This window comes from Harpegnathos saltator, unplaced genomic scaffold (assembly GCF_003227715.2).
Source record: "Harpegnathos saltator strain DR-91 unplaced genomic scaffold, Hsal_v8.6 scaffold403, whole genome shotgun sequence".
NCBI lineage: Eukaryota > Metazoa > Arthropoda > Insecta > Hymenoptera > Formicidae > Harpegnathos > Harpegnathos saltator.
The window spans coordinates 225,847-250,914 of NW_020230210.1; the positions used below are offsets into that span (position 1 = coordinate 225,847).

At 38.5% G+C, this 25,068-nt stretch overlaps 2 protein-coding genes across 8 annotated transcripts; both read right to left on the reverse strand.

Moving 5' to 3' along the window:
• Window positions 1-2,713: 2,713 nt before the first annotated feature.
• LOC105189065 (multidrug resistance-associated protein 4) lies at window positions 2,714-20,832 on the reverse strand. 6 transcript variants are annotated; one of them, XM_011150914.3, is made up of 17 exons: window positions 20,634-20,832; window positions 13,274-13,367; window positions 12,388-12,981; window positions 11,621-11,731; window positions 11,191-11,325; window positions 10,446-10,650; window positions 9,488-9,710; window positions 8,713-9,366; window positions 7,790-8,292; window positions 7,165-7,467; window positions 6,778-7,013; window positions 5,923-6,434; window positions 5,412-5,642; window positions 4,949-5,286; window positions 4,428-4,673; window positions 3,787-4,089; window positions 3,309-3,449 (listed from the first exon to the last, which is right to left on the reverse strand). In XM_011150914.3, the coding sequence occupies exons 3-17, from the start codon at window positions 12,459-12,461 to the stop codon at window positions 3,309-3,311; spliced, it is 4,215 nt and encodes a 1,404-aa protein (XP_011149216.1). In that variant the 5' UTR covers window positions 12,462-12,981; window positions 13,274-13,367; window positions 20,634-20,832. The 6 variants fall into 6 exon arrangements, with proteins under 6 accessions (XP_025156926.1, XP_011149216.1, XP_011149215.1 ...); XM_011150913.3 differs by having other exon boundaries at window positions 13,270-13,367; XM_011150915.3 differs by lacking the exon at window positions 13,274-13,367 and having other exon boundaries at window positions 20,731-20,832.
• Window positions 20,833-21,300: 468 nt separating this feature from the next.
• Window positions 21,301-24,574, reverse strand: PNKP (Polynucleotide kinase 3'-phosphatase). 2 transcript variants are annotated; one of them, XM_025301142.1, is made up of 9 exons: window positions 24,332-24,574; window positions 24,194-24,244; window positions 23,465-23,940; window positions 23,000-23,245; window positions 22,835-22,906; window positions 22,460-22,738; window positions 21,873-22,154; window positions 21,685-21,746; window positions 21,301-21,540 (listed from the first exon to the last, which is right to left on the reverse strand). In XM_025301142.1, the coding sequence occupies exons 1-9, from the start codon at window positions 24,342-24,344 to the stop codon at window positions 21,417-21,419; spliced, it is 1,605 nt and encodes a 534-aa protein (XP_025156927.1). In that variant the 5' UTR covers window positions 24,345-24,574; the 3' UTR covers window positions 21,301-21,416. The 2 variants fall into 2 exon arrangements, with proteins under 2 accessions (XP_025156927.1, XP_011149213.1); XM_011150911.3 differs by having other exon boundaries at window positions 24,194-24,574.
• Between the last annotated feature and the right edge of the window lie 494 nt (window positions 24,575-25,068).

Genomic DNA, 25,068 nt, shown 5'->3' on the forward strand with positions numbered 1-25,068 from the left:
ATAGCACATGGCAACTCGTTTGTTTAATTTTCTTTCCATCTTTTTGCTTTCTTTTTTCAATCATCGACGGAACTCTGAGTCGTCGTGACGCGCCTTTTAATATTGTTAAGATATATGTGTGAAGGTTATTTAAACCTGCTTCTAGTGTAATTACTGGTCACAGCATAATTTTTAAATTTCGAAAATTTCGAAAATTTCGAAAATATTTTAAGGCTTCATTTCGATTGCAATAGAGTCTAATTAGAAGGCAACCTGCTGTCTCTTGTTACAGTCTAACATTTATTACACAGTAAATATTTTCTTATATTATGATAATACAATCGAGTTATTTTTCTTTTCTTACTTTTTAGTTTCTATTACATAAGATACAAGGACAAAAATGTAATCGCTGAGAGAGTAATTTCCATTTCAATGACAGACACGGCGCTATTGTTCGCCCCGCGTTCAAGACCTCGTTAGATCATGAGCTCATCGTTCTGGTCTGAGTAAACAGAAATATTACATTGAGTAGACAATCGCGATAATTTTTTTCTCCAAACGTTACTCCAAATAGATATTTTATTTTCTATATGGCGCTTGAGAGAAAACGAATTTTTAAGAAATCGCATATAACGTATATCTAATAAAATTTAACACTAGAAGATATTGTGTGAACAATCGGTTAATAGCAGAAGGAAACATTTACAGCTTAATCTAAAATCTCTACTGTTCCTTGAAAAAATAGCCCGACAGTTGCAAAATAAGTAACTTTTTATTGTCGACATATGCTTCCAGCAAGACCAGTGTATTTTCTCGTGTAGGCGAACCAATAAAGTTCTCGGGAGCACTGAAATAGAAAATCTGTCATACATACACACAAGGCACTGTTTCACTGTTGTCTTTTATCTTTAAAGTGGCAAGAAGGATGAATGAATATCACACGTCGAAATACATTTTTATCAGCAATTGCCAAAAGTGCCAAAATTTTCGCGCTAGCTCTCTTTTATGTTTACGTTTGTTTGATTATGCTCCAGACTCCAGCTGACTCTTCCATTCTCATCATGATTAAATCGCCAATTAATAACGATATACCGTCACGTCACTTGTAGATCGAGAATTTTAAGGAAACTATATTGATTTACCGATAAGCATTTTTGCGTGATAACGTGCGATCGCATTCATTATTTTCAATCACGAACTTTAAAAGAAGGTTCGGTCTTCTGTTTCGGTCTCTTATTTGTCATAGACTTGTGACAACTGCGTTCAATTGCTACATATAATTGCTACAGAGTTGTCAGTATTGTAGTTAAGTCGGGTATATTCGACTCAACTCGTTATCTCTCGGCTTTATACGTGTTCATACTTTATTTACAATTAATATGAAATTTATCAACGGGAATTAGAAAAAGATATCAATCTTTAACTGATGAAACACAGCTGGAAATATCCGTCTTAATTTTTTTTATTTTTTTATCGTAAATATGTCAAGTTTGTTATCTGAGATTGCGTCAGTCTTTTGGCGCGAAGAACAACACGTAAACGTTGAACTTGCGTGTTTCTATCCATGAAATTAAACAAGTGCCGAACATTTCGGTTTTCATTAGATCCTCTTCAGTGAGGATCAAATATTTAGAGGTAATATGTATCGTCAAAATTTCTATTTGGACGAAGGTCGCACAGCTCATTCACACAATTTGAGAACACAAACAATAATCAATAATATCTCAAAAGGTTCATGTATACTATGCATTATGGGAGAGAAAGAGAGAGAGAGAGAGAGAGAGAGAGAGAAATTTTTCCTGTATAAAATAATATATTATATTTTTTATATACTTGCACATAACAATACTTACTGCATACATTACATACATCGCCTATTTATACAATTTTTTTGATGCTTATTTCGATATTTCCATCGTGCTAATATTGCATCAATAAATGCCAGTAAAACATATTAAGTTCCATCTCTCACGTCTGTACATAATAGCAAAAGTTAAGTATATAGTCTTGTGTCGCTTTCGAGCTGACTTGGAGTATTTGTTCATACATTCAATCAATTTTATCGCTATACAAAATGAACTGCATAAGTCGCTCGTCGCGTGAATCTTGACATCTTCGTTAAAAAATAGAAAAACTTGGAAAATTATGGATCGTGATTGCTACAATTATTAAAATAACTATTAAAATAATAATTTTATTTAATTGTGGCGATTATTATTAACAATTATCAATTATTATCAATGATTTATCGCTGATGAATGTAATTGGCAGAATCTGCAACAAAGATAGAAATTGTGTTCATGTGTCTTCGACGTCTCAATTCTAATCCCTAAAAAGAGGCGAATTTTGTGATCTTGTTAACCATGAAGTGGTAGGTTGCTTAATACAATGACAAGTCATTTTACTCATAGCACTAATACGAGGTGCACTAATAATAGGTGTAGTAATAATTCGCCCAAATCTGCGTCTTAACTATGGCAAAATGCTAAATCGAAACGTTCGAAGCAAGAACGAGTTACTTTCTGCAATTGGGAAGATAAATCATCACGTTTAAAATAATTTTTATCGTATTCACACACAGTTCGCAGTTGTCGCTTAGAACGGCTAGTCGACGTATGTCCGTCTTATCACAAGAGATATTATTATAGAGATATCTGTGGCTTCCGGAAGTACATAAAATATAGAGTAGAAAAATATAAGTACTCGAATACTTGACGTTCGCAAGCAACGTTATACTTTCGGCAAATTCCGATGCAAGATCGTAAATAACCTCGCAATGTGTTGGCGCTTCGTTGAACACGATATAAAAATATGATTCTTCTTATACGTTGGAGAAAGAGAGAGAGAGAGAGAGGTATGTTTTAACATTATACTATAATGATACTATAATACTTAACAAAGCTTCGAGTCTTTCCCGGTCTTTGGGATGTTCCGAAGATAGGCGCGCAACATACCTTCGAATTTTTATCGAAATGCGAGGTGCATTTCACGCAGTTTCCATAACTCTATAACAATGTAGACTTCATTACATAATGTATAGCGATCTAAGACCTCTTCGAGAGGCATCGAATCTGCATATGTCGACAACAACAATGTCATTGAAACCATAGTTTGTGCTCGATTTTCATCCGCATTCGCATAATCATAGATCTTTCAGTTGAACAGTTGAACAGTTCAGTTGTTCACTTGAACACGTTGTATAATTTTTTTTTTATTACAAATATATATTTAATACATTGAACGGTCCACTTGCACCCCAGTTACATCAAAGAGATCAAAGCGGAAGCTTGGCTGGTAAAAATTTGATGTATAGCTTCAGCTGCGTTTCGTTATGTTTCTCCATACTTGTCGTGATAAGATTGTTTTGCTATTTTGACCAGTTGATCGTACATAGCTCGACCGGTCTCCTTCACCAACGAAGTAAATTGACTATGGCTGTTTTTTAGTAATATATGAGGATGATCGTATTCCTAAGGAAATGATTATTAAAAATTACACTTCAGTGATTATATCGACAGCTTGTCGTAATTATTACGACAGCGTTAACTGCGATCGCTAAGTCTAATGGTAAAGCATTAATAGACGTTACTTGAAACTTATCTTACGTGAAACACTCAGGCTTGAATTTAGAGTCGACTGAATTATTTTGCTATATTATACCACGTAATTGCTTCAAAGATTTATTTAATTTTACGCCAAAAATTATGATCTCGATTACACACAGTCGCGTCATATCAAAATTATCAGAACGTAAACTGCGATCGTCGAGTAGTGAAATTCCAAGTTATGAAGAAGGCTGTTACTTACAACTAGACGACCTTTATCCATCACCAGAACCTTGTCGCTGTCCATAATAGTATTCAATCGATGCGCCACGGTGAGCATCGTGCAGGTCGCAAATTTCTTCCTGATTGTCCGTTGAATCAACGCATCTGTGTATGGGTCCACATTCGCGGTTGCCTCGTCCAACATCAGTATACGATTGTTCCTCAGAATTGCTCTCGCCAAGCAGACCAATTGTCTCTGACCGACACTGTAATTGCTGCCGCGGTCGAACACGCGACTCTCCAAACCATTCCCGACGGTCACGACTGCGTCCTTCAGCTCGACCTGAAACGTGAGAGACATTAAATATCTCAATGTGTTAAGTTTTCTTAATCAATCGTTCAATCCAAAGACATTAAAATCTTGAGATTTCCAAGTCTATTATGATCTTAAAAATCTTGCGACCTTGAGAAGTTCGGAATGTTGGCTCTATTGAAAATCGAAAGATTGGAAACTTTTAGCCTCTTTCAGAGTCTCAGTTTCTTAAAGTTTCAGGATTCTTTTATTTCGGGAACTCGGGATTTCCGAACGTTGCGACTTCGCAATAAGAGTTTTGTACAGTTGGCGACTGACCGACTACATGCATACAATTTTCAAGTTAAAATTCGCTTATATTGACGAACCTCTTCGAGAGCTGCCCACAAGTTGCAGTCGGGGAATTCGTCGAAGGGATCCAAATTACGCCGTAAGGTGCCCGAGAAGAGCACTGGGTCCTGAGGGATGATGGATATCTTGCGTCGTAGGTCGTCCAAAGCGATCGTACCCGTGTCCACACCGTCGATTTCGACAACACCCTCTATTTTCGCCAGTCGAAATAGCGCAGCTATCAGCGATGATTTTCCCGCGCCCGTTCGTCCTACTATACCGACCTGTACGATAATTCCATGACACTTCATTTCATCTCTTAATTACGTTTGCGCTTTGTTTACATTTAGACTTTTTCGATGAGACAAGAATTAAACGGAATTCCGAGTCTAAGATCTGTGAAAGAAAAATTTCGAAATCGTTGCAGTTACATTTAATTTCAAACTCTTCCCAATGAATCCTCCTTATTTCGTTTTCATTTGTTCCGTTTGTTTGCTGAATTTTCTGAGAGAGAATCTTTCGTTACGTACGAATTTCCTTTTCTCGATAATCTGCATACCTTTTGTCCGGATTGAATCACTATGTTCAATCCTTTGAGAACAGGTGGATGATCGTCCGCATAGCGCATAAAGACGTCCTTGAACTTGACATAGCCTTTGTTAGGCCAATTTGACGGAATGGGGGCTGGCAACGCAACATATTCCTTATCCTTCGTCTTCAGACACAACCCTCGATCTTTGAGATTTGGCTCCGGCTTAAGCTGAATATACTCAAGCACACGTTCCACCGCCATCATCTGGTTCGTCACTTCCGCGCTTTGTCGCATACCCCATTGAATGATTTGAGTTATGGCCATTACTTGCGTGATAGCCAATCCGACAGCGCCGCCGGAAAATGCTGGAAAACACGCGAGATGTTTTTTTTATTCGGCCGATTCAGTAACCGAAAAGCAGGCAGAAATAGAAGGAAAAGAAATTTGAAAATATTTATCTAGAAAACTAGAACTCTCACGAGTCACTTACACTCATTCAGTATTAGGAAACTGAAGGTGACGAGCGACGTAAAGATGAAGCAAAATACGTCGAGGAAAAATCCAAATGCCGTACTCGTCACGATGTACATGTAAGTGGTGGACGTGTGTTGATCTTGCAGCTTGTCAAATTCTCGTTTCAGTATGTCTTGGGCGCAGTATGCTCTGATGGTCGTCAGCCCGTTCAAAGTGGCGTTTAAATGAGTGAATACTGGTGAGCGCACTGTGAAATCAAAATTACGCTAATAACAAAAGCCATCGCGTCTGTAAGGAATGAATCGGCAAATTGGAGGTCATCAGAACTCTCGAGTGAAACATAAATTCGAGAAAAGGGTAAAATAAATATTACGAAAGTACAAACGATGTGAACTGAATTTTAAAAGGACAATGCCCTGTTCCCACGGCCGATATAACGCAAGAAGAAATATTCTGAGAGCATAATATTCGACCGATTAAAATTATTATTTGACGTTTGGCTAAGTGAAGGCAGGAGGCAGACGTACTGATTGCTTCTAGCCGCTTGATATTTTTGCTGGTCTTGAGGTAGACCTTTCTGATCCAGTAGAATATGAAGCCGATGATCGTGACGGGCGCCAGAAAGATCGGATTGATCACGCAGGTCACTATTACCGCGCCGAGCATCACCATGTTCATCTGGCCAGCGTCCAGAATTGCTTTAGGCAACAATTCATCGATAGTGCCCATGTCCTTAGAGAACCTGTTGAGGATCCTACCGCTCGGGTTAGTATCAAAAAAACGCATTCCCGTGCGAATTAGTGCACTGAACATCAGATCGTGCAACCGTTGACTGCACGTCATACACGTTTTGTAGAAAAACAAGGATCTGGTGATACCGAGGAAGAAGATGCCCAGCACGATACCGGTGTAGATGTAGATGTATGTGTGCATCGACAACGCGTTTGTATCAGAACTCGTCGCGTTCGCTTTGTCGTTATCCGTGCCGTTGTAGCTTTCAAGATTGGTCGGATAGTACCGATTCTCTTCAACGTTGATCCTGTAAGAAACGAATGAGAGAGAAATCGTTTAGCGATCGTGTACTTTGCGTAATGAGCAAACGAGAATATAAAAGTAAGAAATAAGCATGGGGGAATAACCGTTTCTTCGAGCGATTATTATTCCTTCAAGCACGTTGAAATTACAAATCCTATTGCTACTTTTTTCTTTGTTTGTAACGAAAGTTCCTTTTTACTCTTACTTTTCTGTGAAAATTGTTCATTTCTAAAGTTCAAACTTTAGCTTCAAAGCAATATGTGTCCTCTACTGCATTTCTTATTTCTGCATTCTTAAAGCGATTTTATCAATGAAATATCACTATCGGTATGTTGATGGATACTCACAAAATTGGCACAAAATAGTCATTGAGACTGACGACAAATTGCGTGATGATAAACATCAACAGAACGATGAAAGCTACACATAGATTGGCACCAGTTTGGAAGAATTTGATAAATATAGGACCCTTCACCATGCCACGTGATGTCTCTTCAAGACCGTCCCCTAGTTTCTCCTCATCTTCGTCATCTATCGCGTCTTCGTCGTCAGTGCCGCCACTGCTGGCTTCCGGAGTGCGACTCTGTCGAGAGGAAAGCTTCTTTGAGCGCAATTTTATGTCCCTAGTATTTTTAGATGTTACAACATAATTATGTCTAGGATTAACGAAAACGTTAAATAGTTAATGTTCACTCGAGCTTTCATCAGGGTGTTTCAAGTCCCGTGATCCTTACCCTGTTGCTCGCAGTAGAAAATTGCCTCTTCATGCTTCTTTCTATGGACGAGTCGTCACTTATCTCGGCACCGCTCATTTCAGTGCTGCTCTTTCCGGTGGATACAAGTTCTCCGTATTCTGGTCGATAATCCAACAGATCATTATACCGCGAGAAGTACTTCACTTTCCCTTGCTCGAGTAGTATTATGCCGTCCACTCCCTTGATATACTGCAGCTGATGAGTAGCCAGAATTCTCGTCTTTCTAGCCAGATATTTCTGTATGCTCTCTTGGAACAGGTGTTTGCTCACATGCGCGTCGACCTGAAGTGACGAAATAGTCATCAATCAATCTCGCTCACGTCGAGTCACGAGAAATAAAGTCGAGTCTACACAGTCTCTTTACTGATACAAGTCCGAGATTTCCGTAAAATAAGGCTTACTTTCATTACCAACATTATTATTATTATTATTATTATTATTATTATTATTATTATTATGAATTTTTCCATATTCTCATTAATCTTCAGATCTCCAAAAAATGATAAAAGAGCCAACAATTTTTCAAGGAAAAATTATGTAACGTTTGATAATTCCACACCCGGCAAGCTTCAATTAACGCCTCGGCTATTCTCACGTCACTCACCGCGCTCAAAGGATCATCCAACAGGTAGATATCCGCCTGCCTGTATAGAGCTCTGGCCAAATTGATCCTAGCCTTCTGACCGCCCGACAATGAGCTGCCTCGTTCACCTACAACGGTCTGATCGCCCTGCGGGAACTGCTGGAAATCCTTCTGCAGGGCGCAGGCCTTAATCACTTTCTGGTATCTGTGACGATCGTAAGTCTGGCCGAAGAGAATGTTCTGCCTGATGGTGGAGCCGAATACCCAGGCTTCTTGACTGGCGTAACTCATGCTGCCGTTTACCTTCACTTTGCCTTCTACTAATGTAATCTCGCCCAAAATTGCGGACAAGAATGAACTTTTGCCGCTACCAACCATACCGATCACTCCGTACAATTTGCCCTTCTCCAATTGCAGGTTCACATTGTCCAACGTGTTTTCTGAATGACTGATCTCCCACTTGGAGGTGACGTTAGTCATTCTGACGGCCCAGTTATCGTCATGTACAAGAGACCACCTGTTTTCTATAGAGATTAAGTAAAGTTTGCATCAGTGAGAATACTAAAGAAAAATGTTGAATTCTTCAGAAGAAAATACATCAAACTTGAGATTCAGGGAAGAAAACTTGAATTTCAGAGAAGTTGAAAAAAGAATATTTTTATTATCCGTATTAATTAATCTAATCCAGTATTAATTAAATCTGTTAATCTCGTCACACATGCGTCACTGCTTCTCAGATCTCGGAGAAACAATAAACGAAATCATAAAAAATGTTCTTATTAAATGAAATGCGTTGTTGCTCAATGAGATTATTTTTAATCGTCCGTTTATCGATTACATTTGTATTATTAAAAGATTGTTATCCTCTGTGTGCAAACCAGGCTGAGCTCCTACGCTCCAAGTCAACATAAGACAATTCGTCTAAGGCTAGTTTCTACGTTCACCTTCTATAATGTTGGCAGTGTTCCTCAATAAGTCGCTGGCAACAATCACCAGCCCGTTATGTTTCTTCAAGTCGACCTCCTCGCGGGCTTCATGGTTGCTCACCTCGTCGTCGATGTAAGGCAAGTCCTGTCTGGAAACTTTGTTTGAGATCTGCCGGTGCTCATTGATCCCACCGTTGTAGCTGTTGGATAGCATCTTAGAGACAACGATATTGTTGCCCTGAAACTCCTCGTACATGAGAAAGTATTGAAGCCTGCGAATTGCCACCATGCATTCGGCCAGCTCGGCGAAGCCTCGCACAAACATGCCGCACATAGTTTGTGCGAGGACGTTGAAATACGACGAGACAACGAAGACTTTGTCGGCAGACAGCTCGTGGCCGAACAGTAGCATGGAGATGATCGTGCAATAAAGCGCCATCCGAGTGTTGAAGAGGTTGAAGGTCATGTAGATACCGCGGATGTACGAGCTCTTGGTAACTACCCGCAGCTCCAGCTTGCGAGCCATCTCGACCAAGGCGCAAAACGGCTTCTCCCAGGCGTACATCTTGATCACCTGCACCCCCGAGATGATCTCGTCCATCAAGCGAACCCTCTCGTCAGTCTTGATGGCAGTCTGCAGCCGGAACTTGGACGAGAGCTTGCCGGTGTAGGCTGAAACCGCAAGAAACCGCAACTAGGTGAATCTTTCAGCTTAGGCTGAAACCATTTGGGCATTTGGCTGCGCAAAAAGTGGAAGACTGACATTGAATAATCTTAAGGATAATAAACTCACATTGAATCGGCACGACCACGAAGATCGCGGCGATACCGATGAGACCGGCGTATCCGACCTCCGTGTAGAGGATATAAGCGACGACAATGGCAGATAGAGGCGCCGACCACATATAATGGATGAAGATGGTGACGAGATCAAATCGATTGACATCGTTGGCCACTAGATTAACCACTTTTCCCGGTGCCGTTTCTCCCAGCGCGGTTTTACTCAGTCGCAACGCCTGCAAGACACTTAACGTACATACTTACAGTTACGTAACTGTGGCATTAATATGCCAGAGAATGGTAATGGGAATAATATAAAATGGGTAAAAGCTGTGAAAAGAAAATTTTCAGTAGCTTTCAGTGTCGCATAAACGCGAACACTTTCATTCGGTTTAAACCGAATGAACCGATATGATATCGACCTCTCGGTGAATAAAATATTTAGTAGAATGGTAAAACAGAAATAGTTTCGAAGGAGATTCTCCTCTGTTGCCAATTTGGTCAGTCAAATAGTTTGGTTCAATGTTTTGTCATTATTCGGGCTTCGTTGTACTCGATGAAAATGAATTATTCATTAATGATCATCAAGTAATCATCGTCGTCGCTTACGATTCTTCGCCGACAGTTCGCTGTGACAGTATTCGCATATTTTTACCGTAGGCAGTGACCTGTTCGTCGTTATGTAAGCGAGACAATGAAACCAGATTTCTCGGGTTAGTTTCTTCGCAGAAATTACTAGGCGCAGAAAGCTACGAATACTATGTGGCAGTTCTTTCTTATAATTCAAGGATCGCGCGTGGTGAAAAATGCGTGGTGAATATATTATTCGCAAGTCGCGGTTCGGCGATCTACGCGCGACTTCGGCTTTATCCTGCGCGCACGCAGGATTTGTGCGATCGCACAATTTGCAAATTGATCATAAAATTAGTAATCTGCCTGTCGCTCGCGATTACTCGCTTGTTCTTACCGACCTTTCTGTACACCACGGAGCAGACGGCCACGCGAACTTTCGCGCCTATGTGGAACGCATTGAAGATCGTTTGATTGCCGCTTAACACGTTTACCGCAGTCGCCACGCAAATCCCAGCCGCGTAACACAGGGCGACTTCGTACGTCAGTGTGGAATCCTTGCGGAAATATCGTAGAAGACCTCCCAACAGCAACGGCGTGCCTAACCTGAGAATCAAGTGCCTCTCGTCGTTAACTTGTATCATCGCTGGATATCGTTTTGCGATTCTGATTGTTTTGATTTGCGATAAAATTATCGTCAAGACATAATTATCGTCAATAATAACACATTATTATCGCATTACGCTCTCGATAAACGTAAGAATGTTCGAAGGCAGACGCCTTTTAGATAGATTTTCCAAGTGCCACTTGAAGTTCTTCATTTCAACATGTTATCACTCGATGAACAAACAGATAATCATATCTGATAAGAATCATTACGTGTGCGATACAAATATTCGGTTGCTTGAAAATGTAGTTTGTGAACACGAGTTTATGCTCACTATCGTTACCTGTCCCGGGGCCATTAAGCAATTCGGTCTCTCTATTTAAGGCTATTTGAGATTTTGCTCGTGTAGTTTTTGGAGTTCGTTCACCGTTTGTGGCCTTGGACTCTATACTTGGTCTAGTTTTTCATCAATTGCGTTCAAAATCACTTCGTCGTTCGACGACGAGATAAGGAGATCGAAGTGAATGATAGAAGAATACCTTATCACGAATTCGTTAAGAATTTGCACCAATCCCAGCATGGAGTATTCAAAAAGGAATGTGCGGAAGATGCTTTTCAGCAGACTTGGCCGACGATTCCGTCTCTTCGAATTTTCCAGCTCGATCTTCCATCGTCTACAATCACATCGTGCCATGTGTTACCACCATTAACCACTTTGTCATCATTAATTACGGTATTATTTCGTTTTGTGCGAGATATCACCAACAAGAGAACATACTGTAGACATTTCTTTCAAATATTCATGCTGTCGATGTTGCATTGAAATTTTGTCAATTTCAAAGTGAAAGACGCGACGACAATCGGCTAGAGAAGATGCGACTTGAGAGAAATTGTCCATGAAAAAAGATGCTGAGAATGAATTCTCTGGAAATGTTCTCCCATGTTCCTTCGATTAATTTTGATACTCACTTTTCTAATCGGTCACCGAGCAAACTCGATCGGTCCACTTTCAGGGGATCGTATAAATCGTCTGCCTCGAGATTCTTCTTGTATCCTGTCTTGAATAGGGTGATAGTCCACCTGAAATTCGGCGATTTCAATCGCGAATCAAACGTCGAACTACAGATGACGTCGAACTACAGATAATATCAAGTAGTAATTACTTAAATTAAATAGTACAACAGCGAAAAGCTTGAAATGAAAGATATGAGGATGTGAATATAAAATTCGATACTACACGTGTCTCGGCGATATAACAATGCGCTTTTCAGTTTCGCTCGAAAATACACAGTTATCTTCGAAGATTTGCACAAAGATAACAATTGCTTTGTCGAGAAGAGTACGGTTAGAGGTCACGTAATAGTCGCTCGCTTATCGAAGGTAACATGCTGAGTCGTGACATTGTCGCTTCTGTTTTGAATGTTAATACAACGCAACATCTCGGCATTGGAATTTAAATGCGAAAGCTAATGGCGCGAAAAAGTGCCGATGTTCAAACTGAAAATTCAAACGATCGACGCTCCAAATCTTCAGGCAAGTCTCTGAGAGATCGCTCGGATTGTCTCAGCTCTGACAGATATCCGCGTAAGTTAATTAGATTACATTAATAATTAATCACACATGTTAGTTCATATGTACGGTACTTAACGCATGCGCGTGTTAACGAGATGCGCATTTTCATACTTGGCGCGAAAAATCTGACTGATCGTGAACCTCGAAAAGTTCGATCCACTCACCACCATAGTAACACCGATAAGATACTCGTATTCTCCCTCGGGTTCGGCCTCGACTTCGTTTTCGTTGCTTCCATCGGTCCTTGTGCGCGGCATTAACTCGCCACGAAGTGCTACTTCAGTTGACACGATTGAACAATCGATTAATAGATCGAATGCACGACAATTAGCTATTGAACGCTCGCGTCGCGACACTTCTGTGTATCGCGCGATCTACTCTTTCTCGCGCGATGGAGAGATCTCGCTGTTTGGATCTCACGATCTCGATGTACTTCCTCGTTTTACTTGTCACGCAATGAAACTCACCAACGGACGACGGAGATCGCTCGTTTTATTAGGCCACGCTTTCTATGCGAACGCGTGTGCTCGAAATCAAATCAAAACAGGCGCACTCCACATATATTTATCACTCTCCGTTTATTTTTCCCTGATATCACTGATTATCGCCCTAGAACCCTCGGTGATTCAACCGACAAAAAATTATAGATACCAAGACCGCCACATCGAAATTCACACCATCTGCCGTCTCTTCGTGTGCCTCTTCGTGTGCTTATTTTCGAGTGCTTCTCTGGAATTCTTGCGTTGGCCGTTCGTGTGCTGTTGACAATTTGTAAATATAAATTATATTGCGTTCATCGATTATTGCTATTATTGTTACTGCGTATAGCGAGTGACCGTAACCGAATTAACTTAATGTATTTCAAATGTAAAATGATAAATTATAAATAGAGAGAATGATGAATTATTTTCTTCTGCCTAATGCTGTCGCGCGTGCGCGTGAAGATGTTTCGGCTTTTTGACTCCACAAGTTATCGTCCGGTTTATCATCGATTATTATAAATTGTCGCGCCTAATATTACGGAAAATGGATGTAGAATTACGTACGCACTAGTGACATACTGAAATTAAGAAATCTCAGATATTTCCGGGATAATGATCGTTTCATCGATTTAATGTACGAATAATTCTTCAGTCGTGTCTACCTGTGTTCCAAAGAAAAAGAAATTAAATTACTCGCACGTCCTTCTTATCTTAGCGGCACGCGATTTATTTGCCTGCTATGTCACTCTGCTAAAATAGCAATATGAAAAGTCACATGATCGCAATGAATACCGTTTCGCAAGTCGCTTATCTTACACTGATAATGAAACGCAGCTGACTGATGCATACTCGCCATTAATCCAGTGATCGATTCTTTGGTGGAAAATTTTACATAATCAACAAGAATTCTTTAACAAGAATTCGAGCACGCGAGACTCGACGAAACTAGGTAGATCGAAAATAAGATAATAAAAAATCGCGAATTCCCTCAAGTGGAAATTAAACTGAAACAAATACAAACATCAAAATTTAAATTGGAAATATAATTGGAAAAATTGGACGATAACAGCAAATGAAGATACGAAAAAATTTGAAAAGAAATAAAATCAATGAAGTTAAAAGAACGCGCGCGCGCGCGCGCGAACATCGTGGAAGTGGAATTGAAAAAAGAAGAAAGCGAAGTTGGAATCGAAAATAAAAGAATTGAACTATCAAGATTAGCTTGTGAGGAAGCAAGAGTTATCTAGGGGAAATCCTCAGTTTACTGTTTTGATCCACTTTTGAGGAAAATACGCGAGCAAATTCATCGATCGCCGAGCGATATATGGTCGACAATGATGATGTTGCGGATGCAAAGGAAAACAACATCAATAAAATCTCTTATTATCTCCGCTGTATACCCTCTCAATGCGTTCTCAATCGTACGCAATTCTCGTAATTTTCGCAAATAACTGTCCATTACTAATTTATCAGCGGCTGCGGTAGCCATATTATAATTTCTGAACTCGTTTAACTCATGTTTTCCACACACAGTAAACAATAGATAAATTGTCGCTCCTCTCATTACGGTTCAAATGTTGAGTCTGAATGTCTCTATATGTCTAAATCTCGAATCTGGAGTCTTCATTTATGCTATCTCTAACGCTAACATCGAACGCGCGATAACGTGTCTTGAAAGGCATAAAAATCTTATAGATGATTTTTATGTTCCGCTGAATGTATATTTGTACACTCTGTTTGATCCTCTTTGTTTCGTCCGTCGGATCTTTTAATTAGCATGAAATAAATCAATAATTGAAATCAGGGAGAAAGAAGAGAGGAACATTTGTACAAATACAATGTAACATCGCAATATCGTAGTGCGAACAGAGAAGACAGAACAGTCAAAATTTGAAATACACAGTATTTGAGACATAAAGCCTTATTAGAAATAAAATACGATACGCTTACCGATTTACCGAGTTAATAAGTACTAATTACTTTAAACGTTCATTTTTTTCATCGCTCGGTAACAAACAGTTACCAAGACGCTATATTTTTCAACATTGTGAAGAACATAACCGTCTGTTTGACGATAAAAAATTCCTTTTTTTTTGCGCCAAGTTTTCCCGAAACCTCTTCGTCGCAAAACCCGGCAATTCCCCACGTCATGTAAAAGAAGACTGAATTAATTGCCAGAGGAATATCCCACGTCATGTCACGCGTCGCCTTCAGATGTTTTCGACGACATTGGCGACGTGATAGCGCGTAGTGATAAAGCTTTTGCATGACTCGGCGTTATTATGACAGTGTAAATGTCCAGAAAAAAACTGAGTACATTAACCATGTCAGGACGTAGTCGGAAGTTTCCGCGTGGAGTTAGACGTGGGCGTTGGAACATCGCATCGTTATTATGGAGATAATTAAGACCATTTGTCTCGCGGTAGTAACGATTCAATATCTATATAATTATATCTCGTTAACTATTATTAATCTTTTTGCCGTATATAATTATATCTCGTTAACTGTTATTAATCTTTTTGTCGTTTTCGCTTAGTACCGAATCAATTGGAAACAGTACTCGTTCTTCTCGTATCACGCGAATGAATTTGCAACTTTGCGCGCATTCTTTAATGTCCTCATTAATCAAATTCGACTTTTTACTTCCAAGTTTTTAGCGCTCGCCATTGAAATTCCAATTTATATTCCTCGTTATTTAATATTTCTACGATATGGGTTCAATGTGCAACGATGCAACGATTATGGCCCGTCGGACGAGCTAAGAATAAACTCGATAACATTAAAAATACGACCTGTCAGGACATTAAAACCGGAACAAGTCCAAAAGGCTCCAGACTTTGCACGTTCACTGATTTGTTTTTACGACTTTGAAACTGTTATGAGACAACAAACAAAGAGACTCTTGCGATAAGAATTACATTGCGCTTCCAACGGAAAATTCTGTAAAAATAGTATTACTTCCATATTGTAATATCGAATCATAATAATACACGTAGAAACATTATGCATGCAAAATTATGAATTAACTAGATTAACTAGGTTTCTCCAATAGGCATACGAGAATGTTAACGTTATAGACAAACAGAGACAAAGTGCTCTTCATATTTGACTTTGCCGCTTCGTTGTTCTTGAAAACTACACGATCGAGGGACAATATTTGTCCCATATTTTTTCCTTATCCCTTCGCGGAATTCACACATAGCTTCTCGCTAGTAGTGTTATTATTTACGGAGATTTACGGATCCTGTTACTTTTAGAATATACCGGTGCGAAGTTATTGAGTCATCAATAAAAATAGTCACGAAGAATCGCTGTTGCTTTATTCAATGAGCGAATATCGCAACATTGGTACGAATTGAGAATGAGAACGAAATCGCACGAATCTTCATGCGATGCGTTCTCGCGACAAGTCGCGGTGAATTTTTCCGGAATCTCACGAATTTATTTTTACCTAGTGAGACAACGATACTCCGCTTCCGATAATTCGCTTATGATATGGTTAGTTTATGATGCAAATTATTTAATCTTGATATGTTATTATTATTGTTTTGCTACACGACCCATGACGACCATGGCCTTGCATCACACGCTGATTACTCATCGTAGCTCGAACGTGTTCCGAGTAGACAATGGAACATGAATGTTGAAATGTCTTGTATACAACCTGTGAAATTTCAATAAACCACAGAGTCTAGAGTGTGGAGGAGAACATTGAAAGCATACAATCGCAAGATAATACAATTATTATTACAGTTCATCGTCATCCTTATTACTACCATTATAATTACGAAGCATGAAGAACTGTGATTATATTATATTATCGTGAAATGATGTGTATTAAACATCTTCAATTGCATCGACGTATCGAGAACTGTCGACGAAGGTATCCTGAAAAAATTGCAAACACACGACGAGGCACGACAAACAGCAATTACGAATATAAATTTTATTATTTTGATAGCCTGAGGTCTCCTCGAGAAATACCGTGCGAAACTGTATTACAAGCGTGTAATTTTGCATAAATCGTCTCAATTGTGCACGTTTCTTTGACTCAACTTGGCACACACTGTGTAAGACCGCGTGTTAAGATTAATCCAAAGACAAAAAGCATCGGCGCGGTATAACCGCAGACAAAGTCCATGGTACAACGACGACTGTGACGAACGAAGAATGTGACAACGGTGTATATTTATTCGGCGAGTTACGCACTTTGCGATCAATGGTCGGAATGGAGCAATCGTCGGGACGGCCGCGTCCGCGGAGTAGTTCGCAACGTTACATAATTAGCTAGTTTTCTTAACAGAAACGTGGGTTTCGCTGCATCGTTACGACTGAGAGCGAATCATTCACCGAGAAGGCAGAGTCGTAGCCAGCAGTATCTTTCGACGCGATCAAGCGGGTTCTCTTCTCCTGTTCGTTAGTATAAAAGAAAGATCTTTAATTTTTTTTGATATACAAATGAAACGTATATTCCGTGAGTGAAGAGATTCTTCGTCACGATTTAATGTTAATGTTAATGTTAATTTAATTTAATTCGATTAATGTTAATTTAATTTAATTCAACGTACAATTACGTGCTCAAATGAGATGAGTAGATTGGAACTTGGATGCTAGTTTTTCAATGGAATCACGATTACGAGTATGATGTCACGCGTGTTATTTAACTTGGGTATTTCAGATTTAAATTCAGCTCCGAATATCTCACGTGAAACAAGTTCAAGATTTCATGGTGAAAGAAGGTTACATTAACACGGATCTTAAAAATTGAACTTAAAAATCGGATTCGAATGCTCCACGTTATGTAAGAGCCACAGCAGTCTCATCCGCATGAGTGCGCGTTATGTGAAGCCTATTAAGTTAATTACGGACGATTAATGTTGCAAGACACGAAGACTTATTGTGCGTTACGACGATCCATGGCGATTTAGCCGCTGTAAAAGACGAATCAATCGCGTGCGCAATGATACGCGTAATCGTTGCAGTAGTTCAACCTTGCGTCGCGTGACTCACAATTAAGCTGCGAGCGAATGAGCGGGTATTGTGAAGTGGCAAAAATCGCGTCGCGCCGAAACGGATCGTTCTTGACTCTTCAAGTCTTCAGAATAACCGTACCGCAACCGATGGAAGAAATGAGAGCAAAATACGACTAAAAAATATATTTGGGAATGAAAAATGAAAATTGGCAACAATTCTCGCGTGTTGTTATAAACGAGATGAACATCGTGACTGTGTTACCCAGCGAGAAATGACTCGTCGATCGATGTCGAAACGATATCGAAAAGTTCAAATCGACATCAATTCATTTTGCTGTCGATTTTAATCGTCGAGTTATTTCTTACTGGATTATCGACATCCCTTTTCTGCCAACTAAATTCCGCGCGAACGCTACTTTCGTAATTTTTTCGAAATCAATTCGGACGTTAGTTTGCACGTACACATACACGCATACCAACAATACAAATAGCTTAATTTATTTGCGCAGCAGAAAAAGGTGCAAGAACAAAAAAGACACTCAAGATAAAGTGAACTTGATACAGAGATAAACTTAATTCGTCTGTGCAAAAACACGTATGTGTACGATTAATTACATCATGAGAATTGCGACGCGCTGCAATTCGAGCAGAATTCGAGAGAATCTCTCACGATTGTAACGGTCATCGCTTTTTCTGATGCTTATCTTTTCACCTTTTTTTCTCTTAGAAGTTCTTATTGATATATATTTTATTTCTCTTCCCGCACTTCCCTCGATCTGCTTGTCTCGATGTTTGTGTCGAGCGCGTGCGCTCTTCATGTCATGAGGGGAACTTAATCTATCACAACAGCGAGAAATATCACTTATATTGATAAATTTACATGTGAAGCACGAGCAAATTTTCGTACATGTGAATACATGAACATAGCTCAGCATGCGTGCCTCACGTGGCGAGCAGTTTCCTCTACTGAGTATCTATTTCATTGTTTGTTGATTCATCGAATTTCTAAAGTCTCCTGTCTCTCCTTATGCGTGCGTGATGCCGTTTTCTACTTCTCTGAATAATTTATCAGCTTCGCGAATTTAATCTTTTTTCCTAATCACTTTATCAGTCGACGAATTAATTACATGCTTCACCGAATATCTCTCTCTCAGGTCCATCCGAATTAATAGAGCAAAATAATAATCAAGATAAAAGTTCCGAAAGCTTGAGAAGAATACTGAGAAAGAAAACGTTCATGCCGCAATATATACAATTCTAAGGCTTGTTTGTTTTGTCTGCACTGCTGAACTGGCGCAACAAGTTGAAGTGAGAAAACCTACGTTTGTCTCACTTTAACTTAATGCACCACAGTTCAGCAGTGCAGACAAAATGAACAGTTCGCGCCTCTAGTTCGCGTTACAGGAACGATTCTTGTGCTGCGCAACGGTAGACGCGCGATATTTTGAGACACTCGGTACGAGATGACGTAGTCGCAACACATCATGACGAACACGCGATTACTTGCGAACACACGACTTGACTAGCGACGTAATCTTTCCGTGACGTGCAATCCACATCAGGAGGAATGAATACACTCAGCAGAGACGACTTGTATATAATCGAAAATAACAACAACTACCGACTGTTTTATGCAAAGCTGCACTTTAATCGGCTGTTTAAGCAGAAAGATAAGATAATATATAGAATGAAAATAATAGTAATAATTAAATAATCCCAACATCAGTAATATAATCTTATGGTTAGCACTGGATTTGCCGAAAGAAGAGAGAATGTCTTTCTTCTTTTTCATTTAGTACGATGACATACATATGTTCTTCTTGACCTACAAAGGCACGGTTAAACAATAATTAAGTAAATATAAACGTCACGGTACTTTGAATATCGCGCTGTTGTTAGGTGTCGTGCTTTTTATACCGCGAAATTGAGATTTCAAATATTGCTGCAGACAATACAAGCTTCTAAGGAACACTTCAAAGACGCTCAAAGATGTTTCACTCTTTTTAGATTTGTAGGTTGAATATTTTCTTACAACAACAAACGAAACATCATGCGTTTTCGTAACATCGTGAAATTCTGACGAATTCGGTAATCGTTGAGCAACTTAAATATCGCGGTTGAAAAAGTTAAGATATTTTTTTTGTTTTTGCTCTTTTCCAATTTCATTCTATTTAATTCTTTCTCTCGCGCCCTTAATTATTCACACAATCTAATGAAATTTGGCAAACATTTAATGGTGATAATTATTATTGCGTCTTTGCATAATGTCACCTTTGCGGCATTTTAGAAACAATTAGGCCGACGTCTTTGCCCAAGAGGTAAAAAAGATGTCATAAGAGATATTTGGAAAATCCCAGGAATGTGGAAGTTATTTCGCACCTTTCACTTTCGGCGCAAGAAATTATAATCGCATTATGAAAGTTATATAATAAAAATGATTTATTTGACGAGGAGAACTATCACACTACCGGAAGTGTACCGTGCAATCAAATTTCATCTCGAAGCGGATCGACTTTGTGACTGAGAATTTCACGGAAAAAAAAGTAGGACACTCACGACCTTAAAATTCCGTTTCCTCCGAGACTTGAGATCGTCGCTGTTTCAGAAATAATACGTTGCATCAAATTATACCGTTATCGGTATCTTGCGCGCGTTCAACGTTCACGGAACAGTAGTCAGATCTGTTTACACCAGACAAATTTACATTGCAACGAGAGACTCGACGTTTATCATTATGCAACATTGTAAATTATCAATTTACAATTCGATATTCGCAGACACAAATTACCCGGAGACTACAATAAGTGACATGACTATTTTTGGCAGGAGAGACTTCACGGAGGTCGAGGCGGAAGGAACCGAAAACGATACATTACACCATTACTCGCGAGCGCAGCAGACGTTAAGTCGCTCCTAAAAAATGAGCTTTCCGCGTCAATAAAGCTTGACTTTCACCTGATCGAAGCCTCTAGCTAATCGTCACGGTCACTTTGCGCCGCTTACGGATAACAACTCGTCACACGCGACGTCCTGCGCGTTCGCTCGTACTCACAGATCTCTTTCGTGACGCACTCACATGTATACATATATAATTAAAGAGGAAACAAGTCCAACCGCAACGACGACTGCGCGAATACTGAGCGGCCGCATCGAGCGTCGAACGGGTTTCGTTATTCGCTTTGGGTCACGTGGCATCGCCATCGGACATTTGGCCCATTGGGCTTTGCCTTGGCGGGGGTTTGTCTAGCTTAACAATCGGAGCATTTAGGGGGAAGTAAGGGGATCTCACAGAGGGGTCTGAGGGGATCGCGAGTTCGATACCGGTTCCTCAGGGTCGCATTTACGTATTCGTAGAACCGTGTGTGATCACAAGTGCCAGTATAAAATTAGAACAAATAATACACAGTTTAATAAAGAAATGGCAAAAGTTTCTAAGAACGTGACGATTCTTCACTCCACCACTATCGAATTTTGATAATTTGGGTCAGAAACTTCGAACTTTGCAGCAAGACGACAACTTACGTATTCATGTTCTGCAAATTCCCCACACGACATCCTGTAAATTATATCTAAGAAAAATAAATAGTGACTTACGTTGTAACATAAATAAGTATCAATCAAATAAGTATTTTTATTATTAAGCTTATCATGTTAAAAGTAGCAGTTTTAAATGACGTAAACGACAAATAAATTCCATCGATCACTACTTATTTTGTCGGGGAATCTATGCTATGCAGCTTAATCTTCAAGTAAGTATATTTCGTAGAGTCTTTGGTCTTCTTCGTTCAGAAACTTCGGGACGAAATTAATCTCTACTATTTCCTTATATCCTTCTTCCAATGATGGGGGCACGTAATTTTTCCTGTGATGGAACGTAAAATTGATTTTATCTCATGTAAGTGGTAATTACATGATATTAGTAGGTATATTTTTTGACTGATATGAGATAAATATAATTTTGTATTCAAGGACAGAGTATGTGCTTAAATATAGAATTTCTACTTACGCGTAAGAATTTATAATAATCTCACTAACTGGAATATGGCTTGGATCAGTCAATTCTCGAAACTGTGAGAAAAAATTAAATTAAGAACAAGAAAATGTAATTTTTAGCCGGGAAACTTCTGAGATTTTTCTTCATTTCATATTGAAATGTTTTGTCTTTATATAAAATTAATATTACATATCGATTACCTTGTTATTGTGTTTCGCATGCTGCATACTCGTCGTCATAACAAAACATCGAATAGGAACTTTGTGTTTCTTGGCCACTTCAATGTATCTCTGTCTCGACATTGGGTCAGGATTAGTATTATCTATAACTACGCTCTTTCCCTGATTTAAATACTGATCGACCATGGCAGTGCATTTTTGCCAGCTACCTAAACTATCTCTGTTCACATATTCATATTTTTTCAAATAGTGCTTTGCGAAATGTGATTTTCCAGAACCTGGACTACCAACCAGAAGTATTACCTGTTTATGAGAAGATTAAACACATTAATAAATAATATTAGTAATTCAAATACAATGATCTTACAATCACACAACTACTTAACAAGTTTAATATATCAAATTCAGAAGAAAAACTATTTCTATAGTCTTGTTTAACTCGGTCTAATTTTAAATTAAAAATCTTTATATATTTGTTAGAGCCTTTAATTAAACAAAGATATATGAAAAAATTACAATAAATTAAATCTCATCATCATAGATAACGATAAGGAAAAAATATTTACGTATTTCAATAACTCTATAAAATATAATTATGTATTGCCAACCTCTTGTTGCTTTAGCGTCAAATTTGCATCTGCAGGTTTGCATATGTCACAATCTTTTGGCAGATTTTTGGGATTGAACACAGGCAATACATAAGGGGCAGCTTTTTGCTTCAGAAAGTGTTCTTCAGGTGTTTCAAATTTGATATCCAGGTTTAGCGCCATTAAACGATCCACGGTGGAGTGGTCTTTCTTTTTTCCAGCGGCCCAATTTTTTTGCCGACCAGCCGCATCGCCGACGTAAAATGAATTAATTTTATCGATGGCTATACCTCCGTTTTTCTAATGTTATCAACATTTCATGTGAAATTTCTTAAAAGCTATATCTCAAAATATAAAGTGTTAAAATACTACATACATTTAGGTATAGGTACATACTTTTTTTTCTAATGCTTCCCACATACCAAGCGCTGGTTTTCTATAGATGCTTCTTCCTGTAGCGATGAAAACCTATGAAAAAATAAGGAACATTATTAAACAATCACAAATTCATAATTCAAAATTATGTAATTGTAACTATATAGAGTTGGTTGTAACATGCACCTGCATAGGAATGCCAATTTTCCGTACAATTCCTTCAATCTTGAGCTTAAAATCGCTCAATTTGACTTTGCCTTTACCGAGACCCGCTTGATTTGTGAAAATTACTATCTTGTATCCGTTTGTGTGTAACTGCTTCAATTTGCCAGGCACATCGGGATATAATAATTGCCAATCATTGCAGTCTTTTGGAAATACCAGGCCAGATTTGGTTTTAATTAAAGTTCCATCCATGTCATAAGCTGCCACCTAAAATTAGCATGTATCATTAACACGATTGTAGATAAATATTGCAAATTAACATTTCAAAATAATTGTAAAATTATTAAATATGTACAAGTATATATTATTTACGTATGCACATATAATTTTATATATATCATTTTAATATATTTAATATTATGTAAAATATTACTGCTGCTATATACTATATATTTGAGTATTAACATATTTTTATAATAAAATTACTTTTGATTGATCTTGAAGAGAGGATGCTGTATAAATAATTAATTTTCTATCATCAATTTTTTCCCATTTTGCTGATGTATTTAAATTGCTATTGTTTTCTTCAGAAGATATACTACATGCAGTATGTAATGTCTTCTTATTAGGATAAACATCATCTGAAGATAATCCCTCCTGGTCTGGTCCGTTACACTCTAGCTCTTTGTCTAAATATCTATCCAGCTTCATCATTTTAGTTCTGTTTTCAGTTTCATCCGGTTGCAAATAAAATCTTTTTTTCGATATCAAACTCGTCACAGGTGGTGGTGGATTAAACTCAAATTCATAGGCATACTTGCCATACAACAACTCCAAACGATCATTATGTCTAGCAATAAACTTCACGTTCTTTTGAGTTTTGAAACCATTAAAACCACAGGAATGCACACCAACTTGTTGAACCGTAATGATAGCCTCTGTATAATTTGCACATAAACGTACTGTTGGAGCAAAATCGATACAATTAATTACTTCAATGATATACACATGCTGTAAATTGAAATAAAAATATATTAAATGCGGCTAACAATTGCATGTTATTAATTAGAGATTTTAACAAATTATTACATATATTTTGCATAAAACCAAAATTTCCATAATTAGCATTAAGTAAATTTTAATTTTAGACTTGTAATTAATATTGCAAAAATAATGTATAAAAAACTGTTATATATTATAAGTACATTTAATAACCTTGTTGCCGCGAACATTTCGTATCGATGATGCCAGTTAGCGGCGAGCGACCTACGAAAACAGGCTCGTTGTCTGGTAGATGAATATTTGACGGAGAGTTATCTAAGTTAATAATATAACAACTTTTAACAGTTTTACCCCTCGCACTCATGACTCCGAATGACAGCAAACGACAGCAGCCGACACCGCGGACACGTTACAATTGCTCTTTTTGAATGCACTTTCTTGCGTCAGTGCTAATGAAGTACACTAAAAGCAATGGGCCGCGTTCAGCAGAAAAAGCTGCTGACTAAGCGCTTAATGATTATCGTTTCTGATTGTCTCATTTTTGGATTTGTTAAAGATTTAAAAGAATACTCCAATTATAGATAATGGTTCACGTTCAGTGGAGAAAACTTCTCCGCTACCACTCAGTAGCAAATGTTCATGATTGGAGAATTCTTTTAAATCTTTGCCAGGTCCGAACAGACATACCAATCAGAGACGTTTGCTACGGAATGGTAGCGGAACAGTTTTTTCCGCTGAACGCGACCATTCTTTTCTAATATATTGGGTCTATTCTTCTTCGAAAAACTTTTCAACTAGTGCACATCAGATATAAGTTAGAATGAAAGAAAATATATCTGTTCCATTCCAACTTATTGTACTAATTCAGGGTACCTATCATGGAACTTGTCGGAATCGATTCCAATCGGAATATTTAACAAAAGAATCTGTAGAATGGGAAGGAACATAGTGAAATCTCTGTTTCGGGTGTATGTTTAGAAAGGTTCTAGAGATACAAGGGTCGTTTATTGCTCGGAGATATTTTATGGCATAGGCGAGTTCCGATAAGTTGACGTATCCGAATGGAATTTGTTTCAACCTCGAAGACA